The sequence below is a fragment of the Vipera berus genome, assembly GCF_964194415.1.
Source record: "Vipera berus genome assembly, chromosome: Z".
NCBI classification, from domain to species: Eukaryota; Metazoa; Chordata; class Lepidosauria; order Squamata; family Viperidae; genus Vipera; species Vipera berus.
In genome coordinates, this window is record NC_138205.1 from 110,828,378 (window position 1) to 110,842,296 (window position 13,919).

At 37.3% G+C, this 13,919-nt stretch overlaps 1 protein-coding gene across 5 annotated transcripts in view; it reads right to left on the reverse strand.

Moving 5' to 3' along the window:
- Positions 1 to 869: 869 nt before the first annotated feature.
- The window catches only part of PEX1 (peroxisomal biogenesis factor 1), a 45,853-nt gene continuing 32,803 nt past the window's right edge, over positions 870 to 13,919 (reverse strand). For 4 of the 5 annotated variants that reach the window (XM_081343205.1, XM_081343202.1, XM_081343201.1 and 1 more), the window contains 4 exons: positions 12,354 to 12,584; positions 10,665 to 10,862; positions 7,656 to 7,786; positions 870 to 1,700 (listed from right to left, as the gene is read on the reverse strand). In XM_081343205.1, coding sequence (XP_081199331.1) covers positions 1,619 to 1,700; positions 7,656 to 7,786; positions 10,665 to 10,862; positions 12,354 to 12,584 — 642 coding nt within the window. In that variant the 3' untranslated portion in view covers positions 870 to 1,618. The remainder of the gene's footprint in view (positions 1,701 to 7,655; positions 7,787 to 10,664; positions 10,863 to 12,353; positions 12,585 to 13,919) is intronic. The other variant, XM_081343204.1, reaches the window with a different exon arrangement.

Below are 13,919 nucleotides of genomic sequence, written 5' to 3' on the forward strand. Positions count from 1 at the left end.
GAACAGCTGAAAAAATGATTTTTGGATTGTGTATATATAATGTTTAGACTATGAGGAAAAGAATTATTTTATTTGTAATTTTTAAAAAAGGGTGAAAAGCTAGCATATTAGTTTATGCTTGGTGTGATGAAGGTTAGAAGTCATTTTATTATTGCCTTTTTTTCTTCTACTTTTATTCTTTTTCTCCTTTTTTCTGCACTTTATTTTGTTTTAGTTTGTCTTAGTTTTTACTATTTTTATTACACACTTCAATTAATTACTAACAACAAAAATCTTGATTACAATTTTAGACAGCTGCTGACATAACTGCCAACCATAGGTGGAAATATACCGTAAGTGATTGTAACAAATGAGTTATATCAGTGGATTCTTGATATTACAATTGTTTTTCAATGACTGATTATAAAAAAGGCAACAATATAAATGAGTGTCTGCATGTGTTAATAAATTAATGTTTGAGAAAAATTAATAGCTAGCAATGGAAAGGTTATTCACGGTCAGTTGGTTAGTTCAATTGAGAAGAGCATAGGCCATTAGATCAGTGAAAGGGCAAGACAGCATGTCAGCATCTACTGACTGAAATAAATACTGAGAAACTGAATTTAGGGTTTGTCCTATCACATGAACAGTGTGTGAGCGACAGGGATTTAGTCATGGAATGCTGACCTGCTGGTTACATCAGATACAGATGCTGTTGTGCAGAAATATTTGGCTCCATGCTTGAAATAAGACACTGTCATAAATTTACATCCTGTGGAGGTACAGTGTCACAAGTAATGCTGATACCACTAGCATCCTTTGGGAGATTTGTCTGAAAGCTAAATATAGCTTGTTTATGTTTTGTGAAAATTTATGAAATAAAAACCAAACAATTTTAAAACTTTATTATTAAGAATTAACAATATTGCAGAGTATATACAGAAACAAAAACATTTAATTTTATTTAATTATATTATCCAGAAACCAGGAATTGAGTAGTAGAAATTTGTTATGCATTATTGTTTCCACCAGATGAAAGTAGATAAAAATCATCTTACGCATTATAGTGATTTACTTTGTGGCAGCCAGTTTTTTCATATAGCAATATTCAAATCCTTTCCTCTTTTCTAGAATCTTACTTCTACCTGTCTGGCTATAATCAATAAAAAAAACTATTAACTCTTTACGTTTGAAGGTGCCTTTTTTAAATCACAGACTTGCATGGGGGCACAGGGAACCATGCAACTGTGCAGCTGGCTGACTCCATCAGAAACCGTCCCGTTTTTGAAATTTTTGATAATGTTTTGAAATTTTATAATGCTATGTAGTTTTAAACATTTTTAATCTTAAATTGATTTTATTATTTTAAGAATGCCAAACCCCCCCCCAGAAGAAAAAAAAACTTTATAAAAATTAAAGGTAATATAAAAATGATGCAAAATAATCATGAAATAATTAATAATTAAATGTTCTTTGTCATATTAACAGTAACAGACTATTGATAGATAAAATTTAACAAGTAAACACGTGTTCTTTATAATGTTAATAGTAACATAGACTGTTCATAGATACAATTTAACAAATAAACACTTTGCCAGAAAATTCCTAGTAAGCATGATTACTACTATTTTAACAGCAGCTAAGCTAACGTTACTTTTTGTCCTGGTTTGAAAATTGTTCCACTGGATTCTTTTCTCTTTGGATTTTGAAAATTTTCATAACTTGAAAAAGAATAAAAAGAAAAGAAAGAAAACAGGAGCATATTAGTACCAAAAATATGCTGTATGAGGTAAATGGTTCAGGTTAAACCCAGTCCAAGGTCATTTTTAATTAATTGGTTTAGCATTTTGAAAGTCACAGAAATGTTTCTATTATTTTTTTCCAGCTTCTATTGAGAAATCCAGAGTAGATAAAATATTTCATTATAATTAATATTAAAAATAAATAGTAAAATATAATAACATAAAATAATAATCAAAATTATTGTACGTGGCAAAGAAAAGGGCTGATACTTTTAAAAATATCTGAGCTGAAAGCTAGAATATTATACAAGTTGCCTCGACTTACAACTGGAAGTTCTGGCAGATTTGCCTAGGACCACCTATGACCCAGGCTCAAAATTCTGACGGCTCCTGTAGTCACATTACCATATTTTGGGTACTTGGCAACTGGACTGCATTTGAGGACTACCTGTATGGTAGAGATATAACTGTCTGTCATCGCTAAATAGCAACTGTGAATGAAGGGGACCAAAGCCCTCGTCACAGGAATAGCAGAGCAGAGTCTGGCTCCAAGCATTTCTACGGTTTTATTCTTCATCCCTGTGTGAAAGAGGATTCAAAAGAGTCCAGAACTGAAGAAGACAAGCTGCTTATATGAAACCATTAATATTTAAGAGAACATCTGAGCAGCGTTTGCCTCTCATATGAGTTCTGAATTTACTCAGAATATCAATCAGAATATTCCAGCACTCAAGAGTCACTACTATATAGGCACGAAGCAACAGAACTTGGTGATTAATAAGACACAATTGCTCAGTAACAATATGAAGAATGAGACTTACAGAGCATTTCCTGTGGAGATTATTCCCTCACCAGGCATACCTCAAAGGGCTGACAGTATAGTACAGGAAGATAATCAGCAAATGTTCTTCCCACTTAATGGGTTTTCCAGGATTTCAGTATAATTGAAATCCTGACACTGGTCAATTGCAAGGAATGTCTTAATGGAGTGGCTAGATATCCAATCACTGATCTGGAGACAGTGCAATTTAATTTCTGGTCAAAGAATTCTGGCATAGAAAGGGGCTCTGTCATATATGAACATATACTGTATAGTCATATATTGGATATACAGTAAGCCTATCAATCAAGAAACATAACTGCAGCACAACTGACAATCCTCCAATTCCATGCATGGTTTCTGTCATATCCAATCCTAAAGTACCTACCAGTGCCCTGGAAAGCAAAAACAACAGATTTAAGCACTGGAGAATAAACGGCAGCAGCACAGAAGAAAATGGAAGAAAACAGTTTTCGAGATAGCTTAATTGAATAGCTGATGAAGGTGGGGTAGGTTGCAGTACCAACATGAACAGTTATTGGTTGGGAAGTTTTCAAGTGATAGGAAGTGATGGTGCCATCTTGAAAATCAATGTCCTTGTTATGCATTCATTGAAGAAATAATATTTTACAGATGCAGTATAGTAATGGCCTAGAGAGATTCTGACATTAACTCTCTGAGTCACAAATAATTAGCTCAAGATGAAGAGAACTGGCTAGAGCAATGATGATAAGATGTTAAGATTCATTTATAGCTATTTAGTAAAATGAAGACAGGAGATAGCAGCAGTGGCGTAGCGTGGGGGGTGCAGGGGGGGCCGGCCGCACCGGGCGCAACATCTGGGGGGGGCGCGCTCGACGGCGCCGGGATCCGGCAGGGCCGAGGCACCGGAGCCCCAGCCGGGAAGGGCCTGACGCCCCACGGCGCGCCACACACACACACACACACAAACACACAACCACACAGCGTGACTCCTCCTTCGGGCCGCTCCGCCTTCGCTCCGGCGCTGGACGGAAGCCTTCTCTCCCTCCTCCCCCCCCGCAAAGGAGAAGGCGGCTCCTGAGCATGCACAGAGCGCGGCCCTCCTGCAAGCCCGGGGCTCCGCTGCGGAGGCTCTCCCAAGGCGCTCCCGGGGTTGCCAAAGGCGGGGGGGGGGGCGCGGCGGGGCTTGAAAGAGGGTGGATTTCCCGCGGGGGGAGGATCGCTGCAGCGTCTCTCCGGGGGTCCCTGCTCTGGAACGAAAGCTGCGTCGGCAGGTTGCCGATCCAACCGTGCATGCAGACTTTGGGGGCGAGAGGACGTGGTCGGGTACGTGTGCGTGTGTGTGTGTGTTTGTGGGCGCGCCCGTGCTGTCTCTGTTCTGCAAAAGGCGCTTTTTTAAAAATAAAAAATAAAAAAATAAATAAATCCTGTCCTGCTGGAATGCAGAAAAGCAGCCCTCGCCCCCCTCCCATTAAAAGCTTGAACTCTTCTTCTGTTCTGCCTTCAATCTCAGTTTCTGGAGCGCGAACAGGATTAAAAGACAAGGATGCGTTCGATTGGCTCAAGAGTGTGTGAATTTGACCGGACCCGGTGCGGGGAAAACGAGCGCTCAGATGCCGCCTTCCCCAAATTGGCCATAAACTGGGATTCGTTTCATGTCATTCAACCGGGGCTTCGTGAACGTCACAGAAACACACATTAACTGTGTCAAAACATTTCTCTCTCCAAACTCCCAAGCTACAGACTTTCCCTTTTATTTAAAGGGTTTTTTTTTTAAAAAAAAACTGTTTTATTTAATAAACAGCGGTTTATTTAAAGACCACATTCACACAGCACCCTAATGGCAAACCAAACGTATCATTGGGGTGACATGACAGCAAAGAATGGTGTGTGTGTGTGTGTGTGTGAACTTATACATCCAAAGCACCAGAAGGCAGGACAAGAAACAATAGATGGAAACTAATCAAGGAGAGAAACATCCTGGAATTAAGGAGAAACTTCCTGACAGTGAGGACAATTAATTAACCAGTGGAACAGCTTGCCACCAGAAATCGTGGCTGCTCCATCACTGGAAGTTTTTAAGAGGAGACTACTCAAATTGTATAGGGTCTCCTGCTTGAGCAGGGGGTTGGACTAGAAGACCTCCAAGGTCCCTTCCAACTCTCTTATTGTTATGGATGTGGATAAAGGTACGAAGAGAAGGAATGATAGTACCTCACTCGGAAACTCAGTTAAAGTTCCCAACTTTCTCCCTTCTGTCTGCTCCTAAGTCTTCGGCACCCAGCCTGGTGCTGACTTTGAATGACTGAAACTTTTGCTGGCAGGATGCTAAACCAACAGGTAAAGCTCAATTCCCTTACGTCAGACTGACTGGCAGTCAGGTAACAACTGCAGCCGCCGCACCTGCGGTTGCTTGCTGCTGCTGCTGCTCCTCCTCCTCCTGCTGTATTGACTCTCTGCGGCCACTCGGTTCCCCCTGCAGGAGGCGATCGGGACCGCCCCCCCCGACACACGTCGCCAGCAGCGAGAGTTTCCAGCCAGGCCGGCGAATCTTTGGGGTGAGGTGCCAAAGAGAAGGAGGCGGCTTGGCTTGGATAAGCAGCGTCTGGGCAGAAAATAGGTCGGGCGCCGCAGCAAGTATGAATTCCTGGGGTTCAGCCTAAGCAGGCAAAGCTGCAGGGTGGGTTGGTTGGCTTTTCCGGCTTTGGAATAACCTTGGGAAGCTGAGGCATTGTAAGTTGGAAGTCATTGTTTGTCGCCTAACATGTTGGGTCAACCCCACGCCACATGCTAAGCCATAAACCGTGGTTGGTATCCAGGGTTTAGGACAAGATGGAGAAAACTAGCCAATTGTGGGATCATAAATCTTGATGAAGCCCATCATCGCTCCATGTGATGTATGCACTCAATCTACAAACGTAGTCCAAGCCTATTCACATCTGTTGTAAGGTCATTCTCTCGTGGGGTTTATCCTGATGTCCACTAAGAGTGGAACAAACATGCCCCATTAACCATTTTCAACGCCATGTCCTCTCTTTGTCTCATCCTAAATCACAGCTAAGGCACCTTAAAGTTGCCTTGTTTCAGTTTTAAACTAGCATTTTCCCTCTTCTCCAGAGACCCTTTTTTGCCTTGAACCTAACTCAGGGGTAGGCAACCTTGGCTCTTTTATGACTCATGGACTTCAACTCCCAGAATTCCTGAGCTAGTGGAAGAGACTCGAGTGCTAAAATCCACAGGTTAGGGGGCGCAAATTACTTGCCTTGCCCCGGGTGCTGACAACCCACGCTACGCCACTGGATAGCAGAAGATTTAACATAAACAATGCAAACCTCAGAAAACAGAAATCAAGTGCAGAGCTACAGGACAGTTGATATTCAGCTTGGTCTAGTAGTTCTTGGGGATATGATAACACTACTAGTCAAATATTTGAAAGGCTGTCAACAGAAGAAAGCCAAGTCCTGCTCTCTGCCCCCCCAAATGTACAGAAATAACATATTTAAGCTATAGGAAAGTAGATTTAAACTGAATCTTGGAAGGGGAAAAAACTTTAACAACAGTCCAAAACGTGGACTGATAAAAGACTTATATCCACTGGATTTAGTTGGACCATAAGATAGGGAAATAGATAGTTATATTTCCTGGATGCTTCAACTGGATTCCTATACTAAGAAGGGAACTAGACCTCATGGCTTTAATAGACTTTTCAGTTGTATAGTTTCTAGCTTCACAGAACCAGAATATTCACAGCTCAGATATCTGTAGGATCCTTTTCCTAATAGTAATAGCACTGCTAGGGGTGCATGGGCATCTTTAATCTAACTTTCAAATTCTGGATTTCAATTTTGGAGGTAGATTTAAAATCTTGACTACTTATTTATATTGTATTTGTATATTAAAGTATAAATATTTAAGTATAAATACTTAAAAACTAAGTGAATAACACCAATCTCATTAAAATTAATGGCCAAGGATTTGTGGCATTTTACTCTCACTGAGATCCAAAACTTTAAGAGCAATGGAGTGAAATTATTTTTGTTGTTAGTTGCGAAGTCGTGTCCGACCCATCGCGACCCTATGGACAATGTTCCTCCAGGCCTTCCTGTCCTCTACCATCTTCTGGAGTCCATCTAAGCTCACGCCTACTGCTTCAATGACTGCATCCAGCCACCTCATTCTCTGTCGTCCCCTTCTTCTCTTGCCCTCAATCTTTCCCAGCATTAGACTCTTCTCCAGTGAGTCCTTCCTTCTCATTAGGTGGCCAAAGTATTTGAGTTTTCGCTTCAGGATCTGGCCTTCTAAAGAGCAGTCAGGGTTGATCTCCTCTAGGACTGACATGAAATTATTATGTTCCACCAATACATTCTTGAGGATGGAATTTGCTGAAACTTAACCAGATGATATCAACTTAGCTAGATCCACTGACAGTGCTACAGAATCAGAACCATGAACCAAATAAGTATTCTTGGTATTGTGACAAACAAAGCTTTGCAAATGAACAATAGTCAATAAGGTATAAAATACAGCTGGAATGTCTGTTTATTATTAATTCAGTGCCACTAAAACACTTTCTACTCCACTTCTGAGGCCCTAAGCAAAACAGATGAAAGACAAGGTCCACATGTAATTAAAAAAAAACCAAATCCCAAGGGCAAAAAGAAAGAATGCAAGTTGTAGAATAAAGCCAAAAATGACTGAAGGTACAAATGACAAATGTTGAGAAAGAAAACGTTCTTCATAGTTCTGCTATTCTGAGAGTGGAAGAGAATACAATGGGAACATCTTTTGAATGTGTATACAAGAGAAATTGATAGGAAGATTGTCTCCTTGACTAGATTCTCTGAAACATTCTAGTCAAGCCTTGCACAAAACACAGAATCTATATATATTGTATAATAAACAGTGATCATAATCTGTGCCACCATGCAATCAATTTTATAGAATGAAAAGCTATACAAGAGTAGGTGTCTGTGCTTACATGTATGTGTATGAATATATGCATATTTTTCTGTGAATTTTAAGATCCTTAAATATGTTTCTTATCTTTTTGAAATAGAGTAAATTAATCAGTTTTCCAGAATTTTTACAGACAACATTAAAAAGAATAATTCATATGTTCCTCAGATACTTACAGCTCAGCAAACTTATTCCAGTCTTCTTGAGTAGTGGATGGCTTTGTACTTTCAAGAGCAGCCATTAGGTGAATCTGAGTAATATTTAAAGTTCTCTTGGTTACTGATGACATGCAAGTAGTGCCTTCCTCCTGGAAAAAAAATTAAGGAAAAATATTTTATGTATTAAAAATGTAGAATTTAAATATATTTTTTAAAAAACTAATTTTTAATTCACCTGATAATGACAACTGAGCTTGAAGATTCTACCAAACATGGTTTTAAGACAGTATATTTTCCAAATGTTATAGTTAAATCCAGGTTTATACTAGAGATAGCAAGTTGCTAAATATTTTATTCTGAACTACCATAACGATAATAAGTGACACTGAATGATCTTGTAGTGATTCAGTAGCACTAGTCAAGGCACTTGCAGCCAAACCATGCTTTCCTTTTTCTTTTAGCACTTATCTAAGAAGTGCCCCACCTTTAAAAATGTATTTTTCCACTATCAGCACCATTTCACTGATGCAGTCACTCCCATTTTCAATGAGTGCTAGAACAATATAATTATACTTGAATTTTACAGAGCTACAGAAAAAAAAAAACATTTCTGCTTCTGTGGAGATGAGCATGTTAGAAATATATTTGGGAGGTTGGCTAGGAACTGAAATTACATAATAAAAGAACCAGCCTCATCTTTACCTAGAGTAAGGCATTTATCTCTGGTAGATATTCAGAGGCAAGTAGTACTCCAACTGGTAGTTGAATCTTATTTTAACAAGGCAATCTGTTTGGATATTTTTGAAAGGAAGTAGGAAATGTGTATTTTATTCTTTGTCTTAGGCTGAAAAGTATCTTGGATCATTAACCCAGATAAGGGTTAAATGTTGAAAAATAGTCAATGTATAGTTGTTTTTTTGAATATCTGTGTACTTTTGTCATCTTAGCTCTTACACTGAGAACCAATTTAAAAAGTAGGACAGATGGACAACATGGGCTAAAGTAAAGTTGTGAGACCAGTGAAATGGGCAGCAGGGATTACTCAATACTCCCCCTGAACATTTCTGAGAATTCTATATGATGGCCTGATGTGACAGGGTATTTGTTGACAAACCTCACAGTTATGAAGTAACTCCTATGCAATAGCCAGCTTGTCCATCTTATCAAATTAGGGTTGACAACTCTAGCTGAATAGCAGTCATGGAGAAAATATATGCTTGTGATATATTTGCACATGTATATGTACATATGCCTGCCAAGAGCTACTCTTATCTCCCTTCCCCAAAAGAAGGGTGAATACATTTTTTTTAATTAAAATTAAAAAGAAATTCTTTGACTAAACCATGATTCTTTGTGACTTTTATAAACCGTCCATGTTATTTCCTTGGCAACAATGAAATTGCATGGAATATTTGTGAAGTTCCAGTATCTGTTTCAGTTATTAACCAGATACAATCTTGCATAGCTGTCAGTGTCAGCTAGGTGATGTCAATTAATTACAAATATTAATTTTCTGTCCTCATTGTCATACAGCCATACAAATACACACATATTCCTCTTCAGCAGAGACAAAGAAAAGGAAGAAAGCTGTATTGAGATAGGATATATAGAAAGATGTTGTGCTGGGAAGAGAAAGGGAAAGTAGAGAAGAAAAACAAAGGAACAAATAATTTGATCCAGAAGGAAAGAAAAAGTTAAAGCCACATTAAAAAGGCAGACAATTCCTCTTGCCTCACTTCAAAGACATTCCAATTTTGCAACTTTATGAAACATCCTTTTCTATTTTTAGACCTTCTAATTCTTATTGGGTCAATACACTACAGTAATTTGAATCTTTTTTTTAATTGAAAAATTTTTCAGTACATTTTATCTTTAACAAAACAAAACCCCTCCCAACCCCCCCTTCCCAACCCAGCCCAGCCCTCCCTCCCTCCCCTTCCCCGACTTCCCAGAGCTAAATACAAGGCATAAAAGTAAAAACAATCATAATCTACCATATGCTAACGACAATAAGTTATTAAGTCTATCGCACTTTAACTCTTGTAAAATGACTACAAGCAATATAAATATCACATCAATACTTATTCAAATGCTAAATGAAACTTTTTAGTCCCATATTTATTCTGGATGTAATCAATCCATTTTTCCCACTCCACAATATATCTCTGTTGCAAATGGTCTTTCAAATACGCTGAGATCTTTGCCATTTCCGCCAGGTTAGAAACTTTTAAAGTCCATTCTTCTATAGTCGGCAGTTCTTCCTTCTTCCAATATTGCCCTACTAAAAGTCTTGCTGCCATAATTAAATTCAACATCAACTTAGTGTCCACAACAGTAGTGTCAGTAATAATACCCAGTAAGAACAATTGCGGACAAAACTTTATCCTTCTCTTAAATATCTTCTGCATATTCCACCAAATTTTGATCCAAAAAGCTTTAACCTTTTTACAGGTCCACCATATATGAAAATACGTTGCATCTTCACCACCACACCTCCAACATTTAGGCTGGTAGTTCGGATACATACTTGCTAATTTTTTAGGATCTAAATGCCATCTATAAAACATTTTATAAAAATTCTCTCTTAAATTTTGAGCTTGCGTAAATTTTACATTTCTCACCCAAATCTTTTCCCAAGTATCCATTGTAATGACTTCCTGAAAATTCTGAGCACACTTTATCATACAATCTTTAACAAGTTCTGTCTCTGAATCAATTTCTATCAATGCAAGATATATCCGTTTGATATGTGCTTGACCTTGATTTCTAATTTGCTTTACCAAATTTTCATCAGTCATTGAAAAACCAATTTTCTGATCTTCTTTCCACCTGGCCTGAATCTTTATGAGTAACAAATGCTCAGTCATAAATGCTTGTTTTAATGTCTGAATTAAGATAACATGTTTATAAACTGAAGCTGTAAAAACATAGTTTAGGCCATGGTTTTACTGTAATTACAGAATCAAAGTTAGTAACACCATATCTAAAAATATTTTTATGAGAAGAAAATTATAGTTTTTCCCATACTCTGTTTATGCTTTTGTAGTTAGCTTTGATGGCATTGACTTCTGCCCTGAGTTGTTCTATCTGTTCTTGGTTAAATTCTTGGAAACCTTCCTGTAAAGTGGTTCTTAAGTTTGGAGGTTGAGAAGATACTAAATCCTTCAGAGTTATGCTGGTTAATTCATGGTTTATGGAGTTTGATCCTGAAAAACACTGAGAACTCTATGGAGAGAAGAAGGGGAACATTATACATAAAAACAGTTAGCCTTGTCATTTAAGTTATTAATATCTCAATAAAAGTTTCACTATAATGACTATCCAATAAGACAAGCTTATATATATATTCCTTTGCAGGAAATAGTTAAGCAAAAAAAATGTAAATCTTAAATGTTCTAGTGCCTAAATGTTCTGTTTTCCAAAACAGAACAGAACTCCATTCTTCTCCCAGAGTATACTAAACTGACCATTCTGAGGTTAGGGTTGTCTCATTCCAGGATGAGTCTTCTAGAAGAGATTTGCAATGTTTTGATGTGGTTTAGGATTACAATGCCAAAGGTCACCTCCTATTACAGAAAAAGTAATGAAGGAAGAGTAGGATCACCTGAATTTGCAAATTTCAGGATAGGAAACAGAGGAGCATTCTGAGACTGGATAATTTGAGCATTTTCAGAAATGTCAGAGAGTGGATTAGGACAAAAAGAATAGGAAAAACAGTGAAAGACAAAAAGAAACAACTCACTTTCTTAATTTATCACCACTTTGCCCAAAACATAAAGCAACTGTAGTTGGTCAAACAGAACAACTTATTTAATTCTTCTATGAAAAGATATAAAAGAGTTGGATAGAACTATGTGATGGCTAGAAAAGATTGTTGATCAAGATTTTAAATTTACTTAAAAGTCTATAATGAAAGTTATTTGTATTAGTACTATCTGTGCACTTAAAGGTGCTAATATAATTAATGGAGATCATAATATCACATTGTCTTACTAGTTTGGATAACTAGTATCATATACATAGTGACATCCATATTTTTACCACAGTTTTTGTATAGAGTTTTTTTATTTTCATTTGCATAGCACAAACATCTGGGAAAAGACCAATCCTAATTGTATTTCAGTGGCCCCTAACTTTTCTGGCTCTGTGGACGGGGAGTGGCAGGGAGGGATGGTTTCGGGTGGATGCCTGCTGCTTATGCAAATGGAGCTCATCATGCTCGTCTGCTGCTTCAGTGGTCCAGTTCCCAGCAGGCCATGGCCCGGGGGTTGCGGACCCCTATTGCTTTTGATATACTGTATGTTCTTTATCTGAATTACTGTCCTATGTTACAGCATTTTTCGATCAACAATTCAGGGAAACAGATTCAGTGCGGAGCTTTCTTTCTTTTTTTAATGAAATAGAAGCTGAGGAAGAAAAGTGCAAATACAAAAAGTTCTATTGGTTTTTAAAATATGCAACTTTTTGGTCCCAACAATGCAATGTATTGAATAGAATACAAAATTCTTTGAACAAGTACTGATCCAGAGAAGCAAACTCAAATTTCCTTCTGCTGATTTTGTAGATGTGGAATTATTTTTATTTAATTTACCACTCCCCCCCCCAAAAAAAAGAAACCTGAATTTTATTTGGATAAATTAAATATCCCTTCCAAATCAATTATATGATTTTTAAATCAATGGGAAAACAAGCAATTAAGCAAAGTGTAAAAGTTACCATTTCGGAAACAGTTCCATTGCCAAGTTCAGATTCATAGGAACTGCCAAAGTAAAGGCGATAGATGTTAGACCTTGGATCCTCAGGAAGCAAGTCACACAGCTCAAGGGAAGTTAATGACTGTTCCAAGCCTCCTTCTCCATCTCTGGCAGAATCATCTGACCCACTACTTTGGTTTAAGAAAACCATTGAAGATAGACTAAGATCACTATCTGAGCTGGAACCTGTCTCCTGAGGAGAAAATAAATAAAGTCAAAATCTCGTAGAATATATGACCTCCTCCTTCCCTTCTTGGCTTTGGACTAGGTCAGGGGTCTTCAAACCTGGCCCTTTTATGACTTGTGGAATTCTGGGAATTGAAGTCCACAAGTCATAAAAGGGCCAAATTTGAAGATCCCTGGAGTAGGTGATAAAGTCTTTCTTCTTTCTTTTTCTTTCTTTTTTTCTTTCTTTCTTTCTTTCTTTCTTTCTTTCTTTCTTTCTTTCTTTCTTTCTTTCTTTCTTTCTTTCTTTCTTTTTTTCTTTCTTTCCTTCCTTCCTTCCTTCCTTCCTTCATTATTCATTCATTCATTCCATTTATATAGCCACCCATCTTATACTGTACTAAACTGAGGGCAGCTCACAATCAAAAAGTAAATCAATATCAGTAATAAAATATAAAAACCACATGAATACCATAACATTAAATACAAATGCCTATGTTTGATCTTAAGCATTTTACATTTTCTCCTTTGCTGGTATGATTTGTGTTATTGCTGTTTCAGTTTCAATTGCTAATTCTATTTTAATAACCTTACAAATTGCCTTCAAAATCTTATGATCAAATCACAGATAAAAGGTACATCAAACAGAAATATCTGACTATATCAATGGGTCTTCTTAATTAGCATGAACTAGGTTTTAATTAGAAAAAATTCAAATGTTCAGCACATTGATTTTATATAAAAACCTTTGCAACCATTGTGAGAAAACACCTGCCTTGTATTAAAATATTTTCCATAAATTTAGAAAAATGAAAATGTAAACATTTATGAGTTTATTTATAACATGCAAGGAGAGTAAAGATAATTGGTGAATTTTCAAATACTGAATAAAACTAGGTGCCTGTTTATTGCAGAGCAGTAAGGATTGATAAATTAGCAGAAAAACACGCTTAGAGATTTAATAGTGAACAATTCTGCTCTTTATTTTATATCCCGTACTAAATAATACTGCTCAGGATTTTAGCGCCAAATAGTAAATAATGTTTCCCAAGCAAATTATGTTATTTTTAATTATGTTGAACCTCCTCTTAAAAAAAGAATATTAAGTTGTTGGACTAAAGGCTGACCAAACTATATGGAGATCATGTACACAAACAGTTTGACATTGGAGCTATAAACAGTTTGGAATAAAATAAGTATATTAATGTAGAGATCTCGGAGTCCTAGTGGACAATCACTTAAATATGAGCCAGCAGTGTGCTGCAGCTGCCAAAAAAGCCAACACAGTGCTAGGCTGCATTAACAGAGGGGATAGAATCAAGATCACGTGAAGTACTAATACCACTTTACAATGCCTTGGTAA